The sequence below is a fragment of the Pristiophorus japonicus genome, chromosome 2, assembly GCF_044704955.1.
Source record: "Pristiophorus japonicus isolate sPriJap1 chromosome 2, sPriJap1.hap1, whole genome shotgun sequence".
NCBI classification, from domain to species: domain Eukaryota; kingdom Metazoa; phylum Chordata; class Chondrichthyes; family Pristiophoridae; genus Pristiophorus; species Pristiophorus japonicus.
In genome coordinates, this window is record NC_091978.1 from 307,718,944 (window position 1) to 307,743,838 (window position 24,895).

The following is a 24,895-nucleotide window of genomic DNA, read 5'->3' on the forward strand; positions in this document are numbered from 1 at the left end:
AAAGTACATTACCTTATAAGGATCCAGATGAAGCTCAGAACATAAAGTCTGCAGTTCCCTCTGCCATTTTTTAATCTCCTCCTCTAACTGTTCTTTCATAAGTTCCTCTTCATGAATCATTTGATCTAGAAGTCTCTATCAAAGTGGTTTTTAAAAAAGTATTAAGTTTTCAAAATAAAAGATTTGTCTTTAGATTATTACCCCATACAACAGAACCGCCATTCAAGTACAAAGTGCTAATTAGAGCATTGGATCGTCGGGAAAAAACAGCTTGTGGAATTGTGTATTGCTTGTGGAATTGCTTGTGCAAGTGATTGATGAAAGTCATTGTTGATATGGCCTGTAATGTTATATAATTATTACATAATTATGACAAGCTACATGCTGAAATCTCATGAGCCTGAAACAGTACTTTTCTTATCAACCTACTTTTAAACACTGTACTGTAACTAATGAACAATTCTATAGCTGTCAACCGTAATTATAAAAAGAGAAGCTTGTTAATTTACCTTGTACTGGCAGCTTCCCATGCTACACTTCAGCCTGGCACCTGACTGAGGACAACACCAAGTTATAGTGCAAGCAGGGGAGACTCGTCATACTCAAACAAATGCATGATTAAAAGCACCATAGAGTGCCAGCATGTTTTGTTGCTACATTTTTTTTTATAAAAGTGCACCTACTTTAATGTGAAACCATGCTAGTACTTATACTATTTGACAATTAAAGATTTTCCACAAGCAATACACAGTCAAGTGGGAAAAAAACAGGCAGAGCGAGCAGTTATTTCAGTTAACTGACAGTAGCAGGCATTTGATGAATGTCACCAATTAATTTAATTTGAATTTGGTGCAAGTTTCTTTTTACATAATCCATACATTTAGACTATCTGGATACCCAGATGTAATTTGATGAATCTTGGATTAATCAAAGATCAGTAGCATTGTAAGCAGTGCAGATGGAAGATTAAAGATATTGGCCTAGAAATCCTAGTTGGCTGGTTCCCACAGGCGATTGGGTAAAAAAAAGTTTAAAAAGATGCGCACTTAGCTGAACTGCTGCGCCCATGAGAGATCCCGGTCCTGAGGCCTCCACTGACTGCGCATCGGAGCATGTGCACATCAGGACGTTCGTAAGCTGGAGCTACAGTCACATGGCTCTGGGCAGCCAATCCAGGTAAAGTATTTTCTCATTTATAATAATGGGAACTCTAAGTTGGAGTTCCCATTATGATGATTGAGAAACACCCCCAAACACAAATAAAAATAGAAAAAAAACACACCACATATTTTTATTAATTTAAATTAAAGTTATTTATGTATTATAAAAAATATATTTTCCCGATGTTTATTATAGTCTAAAATAAACTTAATGTAGTGGGGAGGATGTTTAACAAAGTGTTTTTTTTTTAATTTAATTTTATGATATTTGCGTATTTTAAAACTCTTACTCCCTTAAAAGTAGGCTATGTGCCTGCTTTTATCAGACAAGAGTTTTCAGGACATCCGCTGGGCAAGATATGGGTAAATACCACAATCTTGCCCTTGCAAATGTCCTGGATGTGGAGATACGGAAGATCGGTCAAGCTCCAGCTTGATGGCTTTTGCGATGCCTTCCCGGGTCCATACGCACTCCGTACAGACCCGGGAGTCTGGAATTTCTGGGCCAACAATAGATTAAGTGAATGGGCAAGACTGTGGTAAATGGATTTCAATATAGGCAAGTGTGAGGTTATAAGCTTTGGATCTAAAAAATGATTGAAATCAAAGTACTTTCTAAAAGGTGAAAAGCTAGAAGCAGTGCAGGTCCAAAGAAACTTGAGGCTCCATTTACATAGATCATTTAAAATGTGATGGACAGATACAAAAAAAAAAACTGGCTAATGGAATTGCCTTTCTATCTGGAGGACTAGAATCCATGGGGCAGAAGTTATGCCTGGTTAGACCACAACCAGAGTAGTGTGTTCTGTCCTGCTCACACCTTAGAAGAACATATTGGCCTAAGAGGTAATGCAGTGTTGATTTATGAGAATACCCTAGACTCCAAAAGGTTAAAAGAGGCAAGATTACACAAACTAGGGTTTGTATTTCCTGGAAATTAAAAGATTAAAGGGGTGATTTGATCAAAGTTTTCATAGAGAAACAATTTCCACTCATTGGGGAATTGCAGTCTAAACATTTTAGACAGACTTTCAGGAGTGGAATTAGGAAAAGGGTGGTAGATATTCAGAACTCTTCCATAAAGAGAGGTTGGTGTTGAGTAAATTGTTAATTTTAAATCAGAGTTTGATAGATTTCTGTTAACCAAAAGGTATTAAGAGATATGGGACAAAGGCAGGTATGCAGAGTTAGGTTACAGATCAGCCATCTCAGTGAATGGTAGAACAGGCTTGAGGGGCAAAATAGCATATTCCTGTTCCAATGTTCCGATGGATAAACCAGACTATACCAACTTACATTTATCTAGAACATTTAATGTAGTAAAACAATCCAAGGCATTTCACAGGAACAAAGTCAGACAAAAATTGACACGGCGTTGAAGGAGATATTACGAGGGGTGGGTTAAGGAGTGTCTTAAAGGAGAGCGGCATTTAGGGAGGGAATTCCAGAGCTTGGGGCTTCATAGCTGGACACATCTCAATAGTAGGGGGATGAGAGAAGGACAAAAGGTCAGAAGTGGAAGACAGATCCAAGGGTTGTCAGGCTGAAGGGGGTTACAGAGATAGGGAGGGGCAGGCCATGGAGGGATTTGAACACAAGGGTGAGAATTTCTAAAAGAGGCATTGGTGAACCAGGGTTCAATGTAGGTCAACAAGTACAGGCGTGATGGGCAAACGGACGGTGTAAGAATATGTGCAGCAAAATTTTAATTGCGCTTCAGTTAATGATGGGACGCAGGCCAGGAGAGCATTGGAATCGTTGAGTCTGGAGGTAATACGAATGAGGGTTTCAGCATCCGCTGGGCTGAGGCAAATATTGAGAGGTGGAAGTAGCCAGCTCAGTGAGAAATAAGGACGCTGAGGTTCCAGCGATGGCCAGGGAACAGAGTTCATGGAGGGGCCAAAATTATCTATAGTACAAGGGGAGTGTGCTTTTAAATTGTATCTAGATGAAGTAGTTGTGGCTACAGGTCTCACTAGTGTGGTGGTAGCAATGTGAAGTGAGTAATTAATAGGGTCCTAAAACAATTTCACAACAGCTTCTGGTCTTGCTGGGGAAATCATGTTTAACTAATTTACTGGAATTCTTTGATATAACGAGCATGGTGGATAGAGGTGTACCGATGGATGTGGTGTATTTAGATTTCCAAAAGGCATTCGATAAGGTGCCACACAAAAGGTTACTGCAGAAGATAGAGGTACGCGGAGTCAGAGGAAATGTATTAGCATGGATAGAGAATTGGCTGGCGAACAGAATGCAGAGTCGGGATAAATGGGTCCTTTTCGGGTTGGAAATCGGTGGTTAGTGGTGTGCCACAGGGATCGGTGCTGGGACCACAACTGTTTACAATATACATAGATGACCTGGAAGAGGGGACAGAGTGTAGTGTAACAAAATTTGCAGATGACACTAAGATTAGTGGGAAAGCAAGTTGTGTAGAGGACACAGAGGCTGCAGAGAGATTTGGATAGGTTAAGCGAATGGGCTAAGGTTTGGCAGATGGAATACAATGTCGGAAAGTGTGAGGTCATCCACCTTGGGGAAAAAAAACAGTAAAAGGGAATATTATTTGAATGGGAAGAAATTACAACATGCTGAGGTGCAGAGAGACCTGGGGGTCCTTGTGCATGAATCCCAAAACGTTAATTTTGCAGGTGCAGCAGGTAATCAGGAAGGCGAATGGAATGTTGGCCTTCATTGCAAGAGGGATGGAGTACAAAAGCAGGGAGGTCCTGCTGCAACTGTATAGGTAAGGCCGCACCTGGAGTACTGCGTGCAGTTTTGGTCACCTTAAGGATATACTGGCTTTGGAGGGGGTACAGAGACGATTCACTAGGCTGATTCCGGAGATGAGGGGGTTACCTTATGATGATAGATTGAGTAGACTGGGTCTTTACTCGTGGAGTTCAGAAGGATGAGGGGTGATCTTATAGAAACATTTAAGATAATGAAAGGGATATACAAGATAGAGGCAGAGAGGTTGTTTCCACTGGTCGGGGAGACTAGAACTAGGGGGCACAGCCTCAAAATACAGGGAGCCAATTTAAAACTGAGTTGAGAAGGAATTTCTTCTCCCAGAGGGTTGTGAATCTGTGGAATTCTCTGCCCAAGGAAGCAGTTGAGGCTAGCTCATTGAATGTATTCAAATCACAGATAGATAGATTTTTAACCAATAAGGAAATTAAGGGTTACAGGGAGAGGGCTGAGTTCACGGCCAGATCAGCCATGATCTTATTGAATGGTGGAGCAAGCTCGAGGGGCTAGATGGCCTACTCCTGTTCCATGTTCTTATGTTCTTACTGACACGATCCCGTAATATGAATAATGCATTTCCGAAAGCAGCATTTTAACCACAAGCTCACAGATGCGGTAACGTTAATATTAGTGACTATTTAGCTAGTAACAGCACTTCCTTCAACATTAACTGTCACTGACCTGTATGTAGCAGGCATGAGGATTTAAGCAGCACGTCATTATTCATAAAGAACATGGCCAACTCAAATGGCAAGCCCACGTATTGGATGGATGGAAAGAAAGACAACCATATTTTCCTTATTCAACCAGTTAGTACTAATGTCCTAAATAAGCCTGACTGTTTGTTTCAAAATTCTCATCCTGGTTTACAAATCCCTCCATGACCTTGCCCTTCCCTATCTCTAACCAATTTCAGCCTCCTCCCCTCAGAGATATTTGCGCTCCTCAAATTCTGCCCTCTTGAACATCCCTGATTATAACTGCTCAACCTTTGGTGGCCGTGCCTTCAGTAGCCTGGGCCCCAAGCTCTGGAACTTCCTCCCTAAATCTCACCGCCACGCTATCTCTCTTTCCTCCTTTAAGACACTCCTTAAAGCTGACCATTTTGATCAAGCTTTTGCTCATCTGCTGTAATTTCTTCTTGTGGCTCAGTGTCAATTTTATTTTGTCTTATAACACTCCTCTGAGAAGCACCTTGGGGCATTTTACAACATTAAAGGCAATATATGAATATAAGTTGTTGTTGCATTCTTAAGTTTTAAATCACAAAGCCTGAAAGAGTACCACAAGTTCTTGAAAATTGAGAATATTCAGTGTAAACACTATAAATCCATAATCGTAGCTGAATTAGCACATTAGCACACATCCCAGTATACGGTGCACCATTGATCCAGTCCTCGATCAGGACAACATCCCCAGCATTGATGCACTGACCACACTTGATCAGCTCCGCTAGGCAGGCCACATATAGTTCGCATGCCAGACACGAGACTCCCAAAGCAAGCGTTCTACTCGGAACACTTTCACAGCAAACGAGGGCAGCGGAAACGTTACAGGGATGTAACCAGTAGAGTGGATAAAGGAGAACCAGTGGATGTGATGTATTTGGACTTTCAAAAGGCTTTTGACAAGGTCCCACACGAGATTAGTGTACAAAATTAAGGCACATGGTATTGGGAGTAATGTATTGACGTGGATAGAGAACTGGTTGGCAGACAGGAAGCAAAGCGTGCGAATAAACGGGTCCTTTTCAGAATGGCAGGCAGTGACTAATGGGGTGCCACAGGGTTCAGCACTGGGACCCCAGCTATTTACAATATACATTAATGATTTAGACGAAGGAATTGAAGGTAATATCACCAAGTTTGCAGATGACACTAAGCTGGGTGGCAGTGCAAGCTGCGAGGAGGATGCCAAGAGGCTGCAGGGGGACTTGGACAGGTTAGGTGAATGCACAAATGCATGGCAGATGCAGTATAATGTGGATAAATGTGAAGTTATCCACTTTGGGGGCAAAAACAGGAAGGCAGATTAACTGAATGGTGACAGATTAGTAAAAGGGGAGGTGCAGAGAGACCTGGGTGACATGGTACATCAGTCATTGAAGGTAGGCATGCAGGTACAGCAGTCATTGAAGATATGCATGCAGGTACAGCAGGCAGTAAATAAAACAAATGGCATGCTGGCCTTCATAGCAAGGGGATTTGAGTATAGGAGCAGGGAGGTCTTACTGCAGTTGTACAGGGCCTTGGTAAGACAACACCTTGAGTATTGCGTGCAGTTTTGGTTTCCTAATCTGAGGAAGGATGTGCTTGCTATTGAGGGAGTGCAGCAAAGGTTCACCAGACTGATTCCTGGGATGGCAGGACTGATATATGAGGAAAGACTGGATCAGCTAGGCTTATACTCACTGGCATTTAGAAGGAGAGGGGATCTCAGAAATGTATAAAATTCTGACAGGACTCGACAGGTAAGATGCAGGTAGAATGTTCCCGATGTTGGGGAGGTCCAGAATCCAGGGTCACAGTCGAAGCATAAGGGGTAAGCCATATAGGACCGAGATGAGGAGGAACTCTTTCACCCAGAGTTGTGAACCTGTGGAATTCTCTGCTACAGAAAGTTGCGGAGTCCAGTTCATTGGACATATTCAAAGGGAGTTAGATGTGGCCCTGACAGTTAAAGGGATCAGTGGGTATGGAGAGAAGGCAGGGGTGGGATACTGAGGTTGCATGATCAGCCATGATCATATTGAATGGCGATGCGGGCTTGAAGGGCCAAATGTCCTGCTCCTGCACCTATTTTCTATGTTTCTAAAACCTCCCTGATAAAGTGCAACACCCCTACTGACACCTGGGAGTCCCTAGCCAATGATCACCCCAAGTCGAGGAAGTGCATCCAGGAGGGCGCTGAGCACCTCAAGTCTCATTGCTGAGGGCATGCAGAAATCAAGCGCAGGTAGCAGTCCCACCCACCCTTTCCCTCAACGACTATCTGTCCCATCTGTGACAGAGACTGTGGTTCTCGTATTGGACTGTTCAGCCACCTAAGGACTCATTTTAAGAGTGGAAGTCTTCCTCGATTCCGAGGGACTGTATGTGATGATAAACCCTTATACCGCCACCCCACTAGCATTTCCTCCGAGATGAAAAATAACGTTTCCTTTAAATATTTCTTCAATACTACCTCTATATGCATCTTTACAGATTCCATCCGTTCAAGCCGCTTGTTTTCTTGTATACCAACAACATCCCAGACGTCCTGGAGCTTCGCCATCGTACTGTTCAGACGGTGACTTATTGACGAGGCTAGAACTTCACTGGAATAAATTTGCATTGACAATCAGATTAGTTTTCAGTGAACTTTCATTTTCAAGAGTTAATTGCCGCCGTATTCTTTATTCTCGGTTACTGAGAACCACGTTCAAAAAGCATAACATAGTCCAGGTTCAAAATATCTAAACAAAAAAATCTATTTTTTTAAAAAAGCTGTTGGAATTACAGAACTTTAAAATGTTTAAAGTTAATGGTTAAATCATTAAATCCCGTTTTATTAAAAATGTAAAATACGTTCTTGATGCTGAATGTTTACCAGTGAAAGTTGCCGTGGAGACAAAGCACTCTCTGGTTGGATTTGAATACCAAGCATCCCTGTTAATACACAACCTCCCCCTCTTGATATAAAGAAATACTTTTTAAAACATCACCACCAGCAATGCTGTATTTTTTTTTGAAACAAGAGTCCTACCTTTGGGCCGCCATTAAGTGAACCGGATTGCGGGACAAGGAGCCGGGTCCGGACCAGTAAAAGCAAATTTGCCGCCCGCTGCTTCCAATTTAAATCCACCGACCCCGCGCAGCATCGAAACCATTGGTTGCCGCTGGCCAATAGGAGGAAGAGGTGAAAAAAGATAGCCAATCATAAATAGAGTTCCGACGACGCGAGCGTGGACCTGGGTGCTGCGGTCACGTGACAGTGCCGGGAACCGTTGCACGGAGAGTGATTGTTCAGTGAAGCCACATATCATCGTCGCGAAATATTTCACAACATTTTTAAATGATTACGGCATGGCTGTATTTGGGTACTGACACGCTTACCGCCGGTGTCAACGGCGACGAGCGGCTAAAGGAACAAGTGGGGGTTCTGTCTGTAGCAAAGTTTGTTAATGTTACCAGCGACAATGCTTCACTTCATTTAGAAGCGTGAATCGCAAAAAGTGCGTTCGAACAATACCCGATTCCTCGTTTAAACGCCCAGTGAGACTGGCTCATAGACTTTGGAGCTTCTTCCATTTGTTATACGTTGATCATGAATCCAAGGTTTGTTGCTCTCGTGAGCGCTTTGCTGCACTGCATAATGCAGCGTTGCTCGTCTGCACACCCACAACGACATGGACCTCAATCTTATTCAATAGTGGTGGATGCATCTAAACCGCAAAGACAGCTGAGGCACGTCGGGAGGAGTACAGGGTTTTGTTAGGTTTTTAAAATTTTATTTTGCCATGTAAACATTGCAGGGCTGTCACCACCAGGAAATGTTATGAGTGAGATTTTTAATCAAAAGGAAGTGAAAAATTGCATGCCTACTTGAACATATAAGAAATAGGAGCAGGAGTAGGCCACTTGGCCACTCTAGACTGCTCTGCAATTCAATAAGATCATGGTTGATCTGATCTTGGGCTCAGCTCCACTTCCCTGTCCCCTCCCGATAACCATTTACTCCCTTATTGCTGAAAAATCTGTATCTCCGCCTTAAATATATTCAATGACCCAGCCTCCACAGCTCTCGGGCAGATAATTCCACAGATTTACAAACCTCTTGAGAGAAGAAATTCCTCCTCATCTCTGTTTTAAATGGGCGGCCCCTTATTCTAAAACTATGTCCCTAGTTCTAGATTCCCCCATGAGGGGAAACATCCTCACTACATAGAAACATAGAAAATAGGTGCAGGAGTAGGCCATTCGGCCCTTCTAGCCTGCACCGCCATTCAATGAGTTCATGGCTGAACATGCAACTTCAGTACCCCATTCCTGCTTTCTCACCATACCCCTTGATTCCCCTAGTAGTAAGGACTTCATCTAACTCCTTTTTGAATATATTTAGTGAATTGGCCTCAACAACTTTCTGTGGTAGAGAATTCCACAGGTTCACCACTCTCTGGGTGAAGAAATTCCTCCTCATCTCAGTCCTAAATGGCTTCCCCCTTATCCTTAGACTGTGTCCCCTGGTTCTGGACTTCCCCAACATTGGGAACATTCTTCCTGCATCTAACCTGTCTAACCCCGTCAGAATTTTAAACGTTTATATGAGGTCCCCTCTCATTCTTCTGAACTCCAGTGAATACAAGCCCAGTTGATCCAGTCTTTCTTGATAGGTCAGTCCCGCCATCCCGGGAATCAGTCTGGTGAACCTTCGCTGCACTCCCTCAATAGCAAGAATGTCCTTCCTCAGGTTAGGAGACCAAAACTGTACACAATACTCCAGGTGTGGCCTCACCAAGGCCCTGTACAATTGTAGCAACACCTCCCTGCCCTTGTACTCAAATCCCCTCGCTATGAAGGCCAACATGCCATTTGCTTTCTTAACCGCCTGCTGTACCTGCATGCCAACCTTCAATGACTGATGTACCATGACACCCAGGTCTCTTTGCACCTGCCCTTTTCCTAATCTGTCACCATTCAGATAATAGTCTGTCTCTCTGTTTTTACCACCAAAGTGGATAACCTCACATTTATCCACATTATACTTCATCTGCCATGCATTTGCCCACTCACCTAACCTATCCAAGTCGCTCTGCAGCCTCATACAATCCTCCTTGCAGCTCACACTGCCACCCAACTTAGTGTCATCCGCAAATTTGGAGATACTACATTTAATCCCCTCGTCTAAATCATTAATGTACAGTGTAAACAGCTGGGGCCCCAGCACAGAACCTTGCGGTACCCCACTAGTCACTGCCTGCCATTCTGAAAAGTCCCCATTTACTCCTACTCTTTGCTTCCTGTCTGACAACCAGTTCTCAATCCATGTCAGCACACTACCCCCAATCCCATGTGCTTTAACTTTGCACATTAATCTCTTGTGTGGGACCTTGTCGAAAGCCTTCTGAAAGTCCAAATATACCACATCGACTGGTTCTCCCTTGTCCACTCTACTGGAAACATCCTCAAAAAATTCCAGAAGATTTGTCAAGCATGATTTCCCTTTCACAAATCCATGCTGACTTGGACCTATCATATTACCTCTTTCCAAATGCACTGCGATGACATCCTTAATAATTGATTCCATCATTTTACCCACTACCGATTTCAGGCTGACCGGTCTGTAATTCCCTGTTTTCTCTCTCCCTCCTTTTTTAAAAAGTGGGGTTACATTGGCTACCCTCCACTCCATAGGAACTGATCCAGAGTCAATGGAATGTTGGAAAATGACTGTCAATGCATCCACTATTTCCAAGGCCACTTCCTTAAGTACTCTGGGATGCAGTCCATCAGGCCCTGGGGATTTATCGGCCTTCAATCCCATCAGTTTCCCCAACACAATTTCCCGACTAATAAGGATTTCCCTCAGTTCCTCCTTACTAGACCCTCCGACCCCTTTTATATCCGGAAGGTTGTTTGTGTCCTCCTCAGTGAATACCGAACCAAAGTACTTGTTCAATTGGTCCGCCATTTCTTTGTTCCCCATTATGACTTCCCCTGATTCTGACTGCAGGGGACCTACGTTTGTCTTTACTAACCTTTTTCTCTTTACATATCTATAGAAACTTTTGCAATCCGTCTTAATGTTCCCTGCAAGCTTCTTCTCGTACTCCATTTTCCCTGCCCTAATCAAACCCTTTGTCCTCTGCTGAGTTCTAAATTTCTCCCAGTCCCCGGGTTCTCTGCTATTTCTGGCCAATTTGTATGCCACTTCCTTGGCTTTAATGCTATCCCTGATTTCCCTTGATAGCCACGGTTGAGCCACCTTCCCTTTTTTATTTTTACGACAGACAGGAATGTACAATTGTTGTAGTTCATCCATGCGGTCTCTAAATATCTGCCATTGCCCATCCACAGTCAACCCCTTCAGTATCATTCGCCAATCTATCCTAGCCAATTCACGCCTCATACCTTCAAAGTTACCCTTCTTTAAGTTCTGGACCATGGTCTCTGAATTAACTGTTTCATTCTCCATCCTAATGCAGAATTCCACCATATTATGGTCACTCTTCCCCAAGGGGCCTCGCACAACGAGATTGCTAATTAATCCTCTCTCATTACACAACACCCAGTCTAAGATGGCCTCCCCCCTAGTTGGTTCCTCGACATATTGGTCTAAAAAACCATCCCTTATGCACTCCAGGAAATCCTCCTCTACCGTATTGCTTCCAGTTTGGTTAACCCAATCTATGTGCATATTAAAGTCACCCATTATAACTGCTGCACCTTTATTGCACGCACCCCTAATTTCATGTTTGATGCCCTCCCCAACATCACTACTACTGTTTGGAGGTCTGTACACAACTCCCACTAACGTTTTTTGTCCTTTGGTATTCTGCAGCTCTACCCATATAGATTCCACATCATCCAAGCTAATGTCCTTCCGAACTATTGCCTTAATTTGCTCCTTAACCAGCAATGCTACCCCACCTCCTTTTCCTTTTATTCTATATTTCCTGAATGTTGAATACCCCTGGATGTTGAGTTCCCAGCCCTGATCATCCTGGAGCCACGTCTCCGTAATCCCAATCACATCATATTTGTTAACATCTATTTGCACAGTTAATTCATCCACTTTATTGCGGATACTCCTTGCATTAAGACACAAAGCCTTCAGGCTTGTTCTTTTAACACCCTTTGTCCTTTTAGAATTTTGCTGTACAGTGGCCCTTTTTGTTCTTTGCCTTGGGTTTCTCTGCCCTCCACTTTTCCTCATCTCCTTTCTGTCTTTTGCTTTTGCCTCCTTTTTGTTTCCCTCTGTCTCCCTGCATTGGTTCCCATCCCCCTGCCATATCAGTTTAAATCCTCCCCAACAGCACGAGCAAACACTCCCCTTGTTGAGCTCCCTCATTATCTCATATGTCTCAATAAGATCACATTCTTCTGAACTCTAATGAGTATAGGCCCAACCTGCTCAACTTTTCTTCATAAATCAACCCCTTCATCTCAGAAATCAACTGAGTGAACCTTCTCTGAACTGCCTCCAATGCAAATATATCTCTCCTTAAATAAAGAGACCAAAATTCTAGGTGTGACCTCACAGTTGCAGCAGGACTTCTCTGCTTTTAAACTCCAACCCTGTGGAATAAAGGCCAACATTCCATTTACCTTCCTGATTACTTGCTGTACCTGCATACTCACCTTTTTGTGTTTCATGCACAAGGACTCCCAGGTCCCTCTGTACTGCAGCATTTTGTAATTTTTCTCCATTTAAATAATAATTAGCTTTTTAATTTTTTCTGCCAAAATGGCTAACCTCAAACTTTCTCACAACATACTCCATCTGCCAAATCCCTTTGCAGATTTTTTGTGTCCTCACAACTTGCTTTCCCACCCATCTTTGTATCATCAGCAAACTTGGCTACATTACACTCGGTCCCTTCACCCAAATCATTAATATACATTGTATAGAAACATAGAAAATAGGTGCAGGAGTAGGCCATTCGGCCCTTCGAGCCTGCACCGCCATTCAATAGGATCATGGCTGATCATTCCCTCAGTACCCATTTCCTGCTTTCTCTCCATACCCCTTGATCCCCTTAGCCGTAAGGGCCATATCTAACTCCCTCTTGAATATATGCAATGAACTGGCATCAACAACTCTGAGTGAAGAAATTTCTCCTCATCTCAGTCATAAATGGCCTACCCCTTATGCTAAGACTATGTCCTCTGGTTCTGGACTTCCCCAACATCGGGAACATTCTTCCCGCATCTAACCTGTCCAGTCCCTTCAGAATCTTATACGTTTCTATGAGATCCCCTCTCATCCTTCTAAACTCCAGTGAATAAAGGCCCAGTTGATCCAGTCTCTCCTCATATGACAGTGCAGCCATCCCTAGAATCAGTCTGGTGAACCTTCGCTGCACTCCCTCAAGAACGTCCTTCCTCAGATTAGGAGACCAAAACTGAACACAATATTCCAGGTGAGGTCTCACTAAGGCCCTGTACAACTGCAGTAAGACCTCCCTGCTATATTCAAATCCCCTAGCTATGAAGGCCAACATATAATTTGCCTTCTTCACCGTCTGCTGTACCTGCATGCCCACTTTCAATGACTGATGAACCATGACACCCAGGTCTCATTGCACCTCCTCTTCCTAATCTGCCGCCATTCAGATAATATTCTGCCTTCGTGTTTTTGCCCCCAAAATGGATAACCTCACATTTATCCACATTATACTGCATCTGCCATGCATTTGCCCACTCACCTAACCTGTTTAAGTCACCCTGCAGCCTCTTAGCGTCCTCCTCACAGCTCACACCGCCACCCAGTTTAGTGTCGTCCGCAAACTTGAAGATAGTGCACTCAATTCCTTCATCTAAATCGTTAATGTATATTGTAAAGAGCTGGGGTCCCAGCACTGAGCGCTGCGACACTCCACTAGTCACTGCCTGCCATTCTGAAAAGGACCCGTTTATCCTGACTCTCTGCTTCCTGTCTGCCAACCAGTTCTCGATGCATGTCAGTACATTACCCCCAATACCATGCGCTTTGATTTTGCACACCAATCTCTTGTGCGGGACCATGTCAAAAGCCTTTTGAAAGTCCAAATACACCACATCCACTGGTTCTCCCTTGTCCACTCTGCTAGTTACATCCTCAAGAAATTCCAGAAGATTCGTCAAGCATGATTTCCCTTTCATATATAGTTGAGGCCCCAGCACTGATCCCTGTGACACCCCACTAGTTACTGTTTGCCAACCAGAAAATGACCCATTTATCCCAACTCTGTTTTCTGTTAGTTAGCCAATCCTCTATGCTAAAATATTACTCCAACCCCATGATCTTGTGCAGTAACCTTTTATGTGGCATCTTATCAAATGGGAGGTGTTTTGTGCACGAGAATCATGTAAATGGATCACACTTTTAAACCCTCCACTTGGATGAGTGCAGCTCCAACAATACTGAAGAAGCTCAACACCATCCAGGACAAAGCACCCCATCCACCACCTTATGCATGTATTTGGGCTGGAGGGCCACTTAACAAGTTTTGGTGAGCTGTTGAGGGACTCATACCAATGTTCCCCCTAAGGTGAGCAGCTGCACGGTTGCGCACCAATCGTGAGGTCATGCGCAGGCTGCTCACTAGCTCCTGCTGCTGGAAGAGATACCGTCCAGCAAATTTAAAGGGACTGCACGTTGATGAGAGCGAAGTGTTAAAATGGTAAATTTGAAACAGGCCAACAGATGTTGATCATCACTCCCACTTTTACCCTCCCAATAATTTATAAACATACATTTAGTTGGTAGTCAGATACTATCTTAAATACACAAAATGTAGTATAGTAGTAAAAGCTTCTGTTACTAAGTGAATGAAATGATTGATCGATCGATCGAATGTTCTACTGAAAGTCTACGAGGCTGTTTGGCAGAGCAGCTCGAGTCTGCAGAGCCTCCGCAGCAAGAGATGTTCTGTTGTTAATGTGGTGAATACAGGAACCCGAAGCTTCATAAGGCCCGAACTACAATCGCGTGCCATTATCTGGGATCTTTGTGCTACTCCTGTATTTAAATCGACGATGAGAACCCTTCTGCCGTTGTACTCTGGGTACCGGGAGAGGAAAGCCATAGCGCCTGTCTCTTTCTTCGATAAAAGAGTCATCTCGACTCAGACTAATGTTCAGCTCGAGCTCCGGCTCGCATTCTATTTCTGCCATGTCAAGCGAGCCGGATAGAATGAACTTTGCCCACCACTGAGCTAGAAGCTCCCCACCACTTTACTGAGGAAACTGCCAGAAATGGCAGGGACCCGACTTCACTGGGTCTGCTAGAGTTACGCCGGAAAACTGGCACAACCCCCGCAGAATTCAGACAACACTTTTCATCCAATTGCACCAATAAACAAAAATAGCATTCTGTAACTGGCTGGAATGAAATCAAGCCCAGGACTAATTATGAATTGGTCGCTAAAATTCCTTCAGAGACAAATTGAGACTAAAAACTCAAGTTTTGTCAAGTTTTAAAAATAGTTTTAAAAGAAAGACTTGGATTTATATAGCACCTTTCACAACCACCGGATGTCTCAATGCGCTTTACAGCCAATGAATTACTTTTGGAGTGTAGTCACTGTTGTAATGTAAGAAATGCAGCAGCCAATTTGCGTACAAGCAAGCTCCCACAAACAGCAATGTGACAATGACCAGATCATTTTTGTTATGTTGATTGAGTGATAAATATTGGCCAGGATATCGGGGATAACTCCAAGTAAACAATCTTCCAACCAATTCAATGATGTCAATTCCAAGCCATGCTGCCAATGGCGTTATTTTATATATTTGAATTGACAAATGTTAAAATGTTATCATGCATTTATCTGGAAAGTTTGCACAGAGTTATGGAAACTGAACCCAGCAACCGTGAGTAACTCATCTTTCATATTGCAGTGATGGAGCAGAAACTGAGGTTCTGAGTGTTGAAAGGTCAAAATTCACAGGAACCCCCCCCCCCGCAGTGTTTGGGCTCATTGGAAAGGAAATTTACTTTGGGACTATCTACCGGAAAGTTTGAAATCCTAAAGTGCTTATGGAAGAAACTATGAACTTTAATCGAATTTTGGACTTTTACAAGACATTCAAGTCTGTGGGCGGGCCTAAGGAACTAAAGGAGCCAACTTGATTATTGAAGCTGTCTGGGTGTTGGGACTAAAGTAAATTGTCTGGAGAAATGGATATTCGAAAACCCTTCTCCACAAGAGACATTAACATTACAACAATAACTCAGAGATGGCCAGCTATCAAATTGAACGGAGAAAAGCCATCTTCAGCATGAATAAGAACAAAGGGCCTGTATGCAAAAACCAAGCACAAAAGGACATTGCGATTACCAAGCTAATATTTCCATCAGGAAACAGATTTAGAAGAGCAACCCAACCAAGACATATTAACTTTTAACGAGCCCGCCAAATATTACAAAGAAATGTCAAGCCCGCCAAATTTAAACAAAGAATTCTGGACTGATGTGGCGCAAAGATTAGGACAACTCAAACAGTATAACTGGCCTCCTGTTTTAACAAAGGATGTGCCATACAGCAACTATGCCATCAAGAAGGGAGAGAAACCAACGTGACAGTTGAAAACCAACTTCTCCAGCCTCGAAGTCCTGAAGTCCAAAAAGGAAGGAAGAACATCACCATCGCGGCAGCAACCGACCACAGCCAACGTGGCACCACCAAAAACACCGCGATCGACCAAACTCGAAACAAAACTCCAACAGAAAGAAACCGAAGAATCGAAAGTTTCCACTCTACAAGCTGTTCCTGAGCTACCAACGGATAAAACATTACCTAAAGAACTGTAAAAATCTACTAACGAAAGAAAACGGCTACTTACCCCACAAATCCAAAATGCGCCTTACCGCATCAGCGGACTCAACCCAACTGAAGATCGCGCAGTAAGAAGTCTCCTCCGACGTTCGGGGTACGACAAGCAGAACCTACAGAATTCAACGAATCGCGAACTACCGCGAACTGACCAGAAAGGATTGGAAAGCATAGTCCCTGACTGCCCTGGAGTCTAACCTAGCTTAGGATTAGGTTTTGGGAGATGGGAGGTGTAATATTTACTGTAACCCCCTTTGAATGTGTGATGTATTGTTCTTTATTAGAGTGATTATAAGTTTGACATTGTACTTTCTTGTCTGTAATAAAATCAAAGTTCTTTTGCATCAAACCAGTTGTCCTTTGCACTTTATCACACCCCCCAAATAAATCCAGAGTCTAGAACCCAAGGGAGTGGGAGCGTTTCAAACTGCTCAAATAGGTCAGAAGTGAACCTGACCCCACCCCCTGGAGACCACCCCTTACAGTGTGATAATGGCACATTGATGCAGCGAACAGTAGATTCGATTTGCAAGCCTCTGATTTTGATTCCGGCTCCCGTGCTGCCTTGGAGGCAATGACCTGCCACCTAACATTACGTGGGCGGGTCAGGCTAGGGGTTAGGTGTGGCGGACATACAGCCTCGAAGCCAGGCCTTGGCAGGCCGGATGAATTCCATTGGCGGGCCAGATACAGCCTGTAGGTCGTATTTTGTCTGCCACTGCCCCAGCAGGCACGTGGGAGCACTACCACCTCCCAAGTTCCCCCTCCAAGTCACACACCATCCTGGATCAAAATCCTGGAACTCCCTACCTAACAGCACTGTGGGAGTAGCTTTACTGCATGGACTGCAGTGGTTCAAGAAGGCAGCTCACCACCACCTTCTCGAGGGCAATTATGGATGGGCAATAAATGCTGGCATTGGCAGTGTTAGTGAAAATAAATTCACATAGACTCTGGTAAAGTAAGAGAGACAACTTTATTGCTAACAGAGCTCTGGGAGAAGAGTTGAGGTCCCGCGACCTGCGAAGAAGCACCTTCTCCCCGAGTGCCTGGTGCCGCGGGGTTATAAGCAGTTTACAGAGGGCGGATTACAATAATTTAAATTCATTTACATACAACCAATCAATCCATATGGCAACGCAATTCATTTACATACAACCAATCAATCCATATGGCAACGCAATTCATTTACATATAACTAATCATTGTTGCACAACTTTTTAGTCCTAGTGAAACCTGATAGCATGATGCGAGTTTGGGGGCCCTTCCTTTTTATCTTTTGTGGTTAGTTATTCTGTTGCAAAGCTTTCTATGAAACAGTGGTCTGCACCTGGCCATGAGTCCTTGTTGCTGCAGAGTTCATATCAGAGACAGCAGATAGGCTTCTTGGTACAAAGTTCATTTAGTGAAAAGGCAGATAGTTGGCTTACCCCATCATGCTTTGCTATGTCCGAAAATCCACTCCAACAGTTCCCCCTGTTGGTCCTGGAGGATGTTCACGAAATCCAGATGACCACAATGAAGGTGGCTCAGTGCCTAATATGCGGCCTTCGAGGCAAGTTACTTCCCTGACATTTCGTATGTACACCTTGCCTGTAGCTCTAGCCTACCTTTCATAGGTAGTGGTCTGTGCCTGCGTCGTCCGCTCCGTCTTCCTCGGTGTCTCCGGGTGTTCCCATCAGATGTTCTTTTCCGGTGATCACGCTGGCAACCGGCACTATTCGGGCTATTATGACTTTACAGCAGATATTACAACATCCGATAATCAAGCAACAAGTAATTATTATTACAACAAGAAAAACTACTCCATGCGTTAAATAGGACCCCCAGGATCCCCCTAATAGCCAGTGCCCCGAGGAACCCGTAACCCAGTGATGATCCCAGCGTGATAGAATCCTCCCAATCGGCACAGAACTCCTTGCTGATGGCCCGTGTTACTATCCTCCGGGTATGCCCCCTTTTGGGGCATGGAACAGTGAGTGGTCCTATAGTTCCTACTGCAAAGAGGACCGGGAGGGTCGGTGTTGCGGTCTTGAAGGTGCCGTTGAGGAGGAACACGAATCCCTCCTTAGCTCTATAACACTTTACGTCTGTGTTGCTAACACTCGTGAACTGCTTATACCACCAATTGCTCGGTTCCCTTGAATTTGAGCCCAATCCTACCAATTGGTAAGCATCAAACGGGTATGCCCATGTTTCTGAGCTGACATGAGTTCCGTTGCACTGACCGCAGATAACTTGCCTCCCTGCGGTCACTTTCAGGCATCTTTGCTTGTTACAGGTGAAAGTAAACTGGCCTCTATGCACTCGACAGTGCTGACGGGCACACTGCGTCTGCACACAGGTGGCGTTCTCGGGGACCAGGGCATATGCACACCCCCACCCTTGCCCCGAGAAGCAAAGCGGGTAGCTTGCATTGTCTGAGCATACCGTTTCATCCTTTCCCCGGGACCCCCTGCACACAGGATCTGTGGGATTTATTAATTCCACGCATCTTCCCTGTATACCCCTTCTATATTCGCCCATTTGTCCCTCACAGGTTGCGTCCGAGGTATCCGCCGTTTATAAGTCACGGGGGGTCCACCCAGGGGTGGCCACGAGCAGGGCCTCTACTGATTGGGCTAGTGGGCAACACATGGTTCGATTGCCGTGTAAACGTATATGGGTCTTGAAAAACAAGTTATCGTCTAATCCTATTAGCTTTACAACCGTGACAACATAGAGTAACGCGATTATATACGCTATCTTAGACATGTTTGTTACGCTCAGACAATACAATATTTACACATTAGCAGTAGCCGTAATTTGGACTTGCTTGCAGTCGTCACCTGTTCGGGGTGCATAAACAAGTATCCTGGTTACATTATCGTGAATCACATGTCTTGTGTTTACTCATTAGTTGCTTTGTACAATTTCAACTGGGTCCGATGTTTCCATATACTCTTCCCTCTTATGTCCAGACAGGCACAGGTGTCTCCACTGATTATGACCTCATATGGGCCATTCCATTTTGGTGCAAACTCTGTTTTTTCAGGTAATGTTTTTACCATGACACGACGTCCCGCCATCGGGACATCAGGGAGCCTTTCAAGGTCTTTCTGAGCGTCTCTTCCTGATCGTCTCTTACTAATTTACGCATCCCTTTGAGTTGAGTGCTTAGTTCCAAAACATACCGTTTAATTTTGTCTTTTAATGGGCCTACGTCGGCCCCACCTGTTATGATGCTTTCTGGTAATTGCATCGCCCTTCCTGTCATTAGTTCATAAGGGGTTAATCCGGTTGTCCGGTTTACCGTGGCTCTTAACTTCATTAATATAATAGGTAATACTTCTGTCCACATTCATCCTGACGTTTGCATGGCCTTGGCCAGGGTGTTCTTAAGAGTACGGTTCATGCGTTCTACCATTCCAGAACTCTGCGGGTGGTAGGGGGATGTGGAATTTTTGTTTTATGCTCATCAACTGGCATACTGTTTTTACAATCTTCCCGGTGGAGTGGGTGCCTTGGTCGGAATCTATCTGAAGAGGCACTCCCCATTGGGGAATCACCTGCTCGGTCAATATCCTTGCCACTGTTGAGGCAGTGCAATCACGTGTGGGGAAAGCTTCCACCCACCGGGTAAATTGATCTATAATTACTAGGCAATATCTTTTTCCATGGGATGGGGGCAAAGGACCTGCGAAATCAATTTGTAAATGTTCCCATGGCCCCCGTGGACGGGGCTGGTGTCCCATTTTAATTTTAATGGGCCTACCTGGATTATATTGTGTGCACATAATGCATCGATGGCAATGTTTGGCAATATCTCTCCCCATCCCCTTCCACCACCAATCTCTTCGAAGACTCCCGGTCATGGCCTCTCATCCCGAATGGGACAGGCCATGGTGCAACTTCAATAAGGTATTCTGTATGCATTCAGGTGCCATTACCTTGTCGTTTCGTCTCCAAACGTTATCCTTTCCTTGCGTTGCGCCCTGCTTTGTCCACATACCCCTTTCTTCCTCAGAAGTGTCCTGGTGTAGTTTCTCGATACTTATCTGTTCGTCTCAGACCCCAGCGGCGCTGACTGAGGCTTCCTCACACTCCTCTTGTTCTAATGCCTCTTGTGCAGCTAAGTCCGCAGCTTGATTTCCCTGGTGACTCAGCCAATCTGGACTGGTTCGGTCCGGTTCCCTTTGGTGGGCTTTAATTTTAATGACCGCTACCTGTTTTGGTTTATTACTGGCTGCTAAGAGAGCTTCTATTCTCAGCTGGTGTTTTATGGGATGTCTGCTGGTTGTGATAAAACCCCTCTTCCCCCATGCTGTCATATAATCTTGTACTACCCTGAATGCATATCTACTGTCCGTATAAATATTAACGATCTTACCCTCTGATAGTTCCAGTGCCCGGGTGAGGGCTACCAATTCTGCCACCTGAGCTGATGACCCCCCACTAATTCGCCTTGATTCGACTGTCTCTAGATCCTGGTTAACTACAGCCCATCCGGTACAAGGTAGTCCCTCTACGTATTTTCGCGAGCCGTCCACAAACAAGGTTTGTTCTGTGATTTGAAGGGGCATGTCTTTTATTCTATCCTCTTCCATGTCCATATCCACGTCCCCGCAATCGTGGGGCTCTCCCTCTTGCATTATGCCCTCCGCGGGGTTTTCCCCTACATTTCTAATTATAGTTACTGCTTTGTTGGGTGGCAAGAGGACTGCTTCCCACTTTGCCCATCTCATACTAGAAACGATTTTCCTGTGTTTAACATTTCTACCAACGTGTGTTTGGTGTGGAGAATGATGTTTCCGGTCATTACCACGGGCTCGCTTATTTTTACTGCCCAAGCTGCGCAGTCCAGTGCAGCTATACATCTGGATAATCCGGCCACCACCGGACCTTCGGCGGTGGAGTAATAGGCTATAGGTCTCCTTTTATCCCCGTGATCTTGGATGACCACGGCCGTATAGAACCCATCTTCATTGGTACATTGGATGTGGAAATCTTTACCCATGTCAGGCAGTCCCAATCCAGGTGCGGAGACTAGTTCTGACTTGAGTTTACTATATGCCTGTTCTTGTTCAGGGCCCCACTCTATAAGGTCTAGGGCCAGTTTTCCTCCCTTTACTAGTCTTTGTATAGGCTCGGCAATCTTTGCAAACTCAGGGATAAAGTTCCAGCTATAATTAAAGAGACCCAGTAACTTCCTCATCCCCCCTTACCGTTACTGGTCTAGGCATGTCCTTGACAGCCTTTTTCCTATCCGAGGGCATTTCTTTCAACCCCTTTGAAAGGCAGTACCCTAGGTACAGGACTTGGGTTTTCCCTACCTGGGCTTTCTTTGGGTTGACCTTAAGGCCTGCCGCCTCCAAAGCTCGTAACACCAGGTATAGGATTGCCTGATGTCCCTCCCTGGTTTCTGAAGCTATTAATATGTCATCGACATATTGTAAAATACTATTTCCTGCCGGTACTTCTATTTGTTTTAGTACGTCGCTCATGACTCGGTGGAATATGGCAGGACTATTATGGAACCCTTGTGGTAATCGGGTCCAAGTATATTGTTTATCCTCCACAGTGAAGGCGAATTTCTCTTGTGATACTGGGTCGAGGTGAAGTGCCCAGAAGCCATTGGCTATGTCCAGGATTGTAAAGATTTTATGTTCAGGGGATAATCCATTAAGGATTGTGGAGGGACTGTCCATTATCGGATATAGTTTGGGGGTGACCTTATTAAGGGCGGTGTAGTTAGTCTGTAACTCCCATCTGGCTTCCCTACTAGCCATGTTGGGGAGTTAGTGATGCTAACAGTTTCTCTTAAGATACTTTTTTCCACGAGTCCCTTTACTATTTCTACAACTGCTGTTCTGGCTTCGGATCTTATAGGGAATTGCCGGTGTGGTTTATGAGATGGTCCAGGGACCTTAATAGGGTCCATGTCCGCCTTTCTGGTATCCAATTTTGTCTGTGCCCAAACCCCGGGCACAGAGGCACAAATGCCGCCATATCCTCCATTCTCGGTATGCCAGTTGGTTTTTGTGGCTGTTGCTACACCTAAACTTTCCATATGGTGAGCTATCTGTCCCAAATCTCCCTTACTGCCATCTGCCTTTGGCCAAGTTAATTTCCCCTTGCCACAATCAATCAGGGCCTGAAATTCCTTCATTACGTCTTTCCCCAATATTGTTCCCTCACGATTCTTGCATACGTAAAATCTCATGGGTATACATAAATTATCAATTTCCACCACTTGGGTGGTGCTCAGGTAGGCCGGTGTTAGCCGTCCATCTATTCCATTTATTAAAGCCTTTTTGTCAGTTACGGGAAGGGGTAGATTGGTAATGGATATTGAGGCTCCCGTGTCCACTAGCATCTCACACTGTTGGCCCCCTGCTAGTGCAGACACATATATCCTTCCCTCCTTTTTACTTTGTACAGGGGCCGCCGGGCATCACAGGGTGACTTTGTACTCCTGCCACTGCTGGTATTCCTGTTCTGACAGGGTCCTTGCCTTATTAAGATAGCCATTTTTACTATAGCAGGTCGCGTCTAAATGTCCCTTTTTGCCGCAATATGTGCATTGTTTTTCCATGCGTTTCCCCTTACATTCTTTTGCAAAGTGACCCACCTTCCCGCAGTTATGGCATGTCCCCTTTTTCTGTCCTCCCCCATCCCTGCTGCAAAAACCCTTTCTTGTTTTATCTTTGTTTGGGATTTTTCATCGCCCCCTCCCTGGACACCACTAGCTCACTCGACCAGTTCATCATAATCCTGGGTTACAATTACTCCCATTTTTATAATGGTCTGGTGTGCAGCGGATAGTCCATCCTTAAATGCCTGGATAAATGCTCGGTCGCCGCGGCCCAGGTTTCCCTGTCCAGAGGATTCTTGATATATCTGGAATAATCGTTTCCCATACTCTGAGGCTCCTTCCCCCTTTTGTTGTTTGGTTGTAGTAATTTTACTCCAATTAGTAGGGGCATTACCTAAAACTCGTTGGATCTCGGCTTTAAAAGGGCCAAAGGCCGCCTGTTGACCATCTACTTCGGTGGTTAAAAGTACCGCGTGCGTCCCCCTGAAAAGTCGGCAAAAGTCCTCCGACCACTACTCTCCACCGATCTGCCGGGCAAGCCGCTTAGACTAGTTGGTGGATATCTCTGAGGTGTAGTTGGTGGCCCACCCAAACTGCATCCAGCTCTGCCCAAAATTTGGTATTCTCACACCGGGGTTGTAATTTACCCAAGGATGCCATTATCTGCTGTCTCTCGCCGGGGGCAAATGGTTTATAGGTTTCAGTGGGATTCGCTGCAGTTCCTCCCCCCACCATTGGGAACGGTTCTGAATCTGTTGTTCGAATGCCAGGCATTTCTTTTCCCATTCCCTACATTTTCCTTGTGCTTGACTTAATTGTTTACTTTTCTCTTCCCTTTTCTCTCTAACGTCCTTTACTTGCTCAATTAGTCCTGCTAACTGATGTACTAGTAATACTCCGGCCTTTTTGGTTTTATCTTTCTTTTGTTTTGCCATCCAATTTCGTTGTTGTTCTAATGTCCGGGATACATCCCAGCCGTCTTTCTGCATTTTTTTAATTAAGACTTGTTGATCGGTCATGTAAGAATTAATTAGGGACCCGGGCGGTCCACATTTTACGTCCGTTTCCTTACCTGCCATTGAATATGTTTACTCTATGTTCCTGTATTCCCCTCTACTTTATGCAATTTCCAAACTTAAATACTCACGGCCACGATTCACCTCGCAGAGACCTCTTGTCTTGCTCGCGAAGATTAACGTGTTTCCTTACCACTGGAGTCCGGCTCTTAGTTGGAGTGATCAGCTCCCTTCCGCACCGATTTCTATATCACCTTCTATGAACATTGGACTAAAATAATCAACCCCTGCATCACTAATTACTTTACTTTCAGTCTGCGTTGTACGCCCCTACAGTCTGAATTTCTTAACTCTTATCACATACTGTCACATACTATCAAGTTATGTCTCTTTACTTACTTAATCTATTTTATTCGTTTGATACCACTTCACCGGCCAGCCGCTTCCCCCAGTATAATTTCTGAGTGGTCAGAAATTGACTACTGTCCCGTTCTACTGGTCATACAACTATCCAGCTCCGCGGTATCCTGTTCGTGACGCCAATTTGTTAGTGAAAATAAATTCACATAGACTCAGGTAAACTTTATTGCTAACAGAGCTCTGGGAGAAGAGTTGAGATCCCGCAACCTGCGAAGCACCTTCTTCCTGAGTGCCTTGTGCCACGGGGTTATGAGCAGTTTACAGAGGGTGGAATAGAATCATTTAAATTCATTTACATACAACCAATCAATCCATATGGCAACACAATTCATTTACATACAACCAATCATATTGTTGCACATCACTAATTACTTTACTTTCAGTCTGCGTTGTACGCCCCTACAGTCTGAATTTCTTAACTCTTATCACATACTGTCACATACTATCAAGTTAT

General features: G+C 44.5%; 1 protein-coding gene and 1 long non-coding RNA gene across 4 annotated transcripts in view; both read right to left on the reverse strand.

The window, feature by feature from the left end:
* The window catches only part of LOC139247601 (protein regulator of cytokinesis 1-like), a 41,640-nt gene extending 33,866 nt beyond the window's left edge, over positions 1 to 7,774 (reverse strand). The window contains exons 1-3 of one of the 3 annotated variants that reach the window (XM_070871690.1): positions 7,659 to 7,774; positions 7,098 to 7,230; positions 13 to 135 (exon numbers count right to left, since the gene is read on the reverse strand). In XM_070871690.1, coding sequence (XP_070727791.1) covers positions 13 to 135; positions 7,098 to 7,230; positions 7,659 to 7,672 — 270 coding nt within the window. In that variant the 5' untranslated portion in view covers positions 7,673 to 7,774. The remainder of the gene's footprint in view (positions 1 to 12; positions 136 to 7,097; positions 7,231 to 7,658) is intronic. The other 2 variants (XM_070871680.1, XM_070871686.1) reach the window with 2 other exon arrangements.
* Positions 7,775 to 17,392: 9,618 nt separating this feature from the next.
* LOC139234228 (uncharacterized) lies at positions 17,393 to 24,637 on the reverse strand. Its single transcript, XR_011588298.1, has 2 exons — positions 24,421 to 24,637; positions 17,393 to 19,259 (listed from the first exon to the last, which is right to left on the reverse strand). It is a non-coding gene; the product is annotated as an uncharacterized lncRNA (long non-coding RNA).
* Between the last annotated feature and the right edge of the window lie 258 nt (positions 24,638 to 24,895).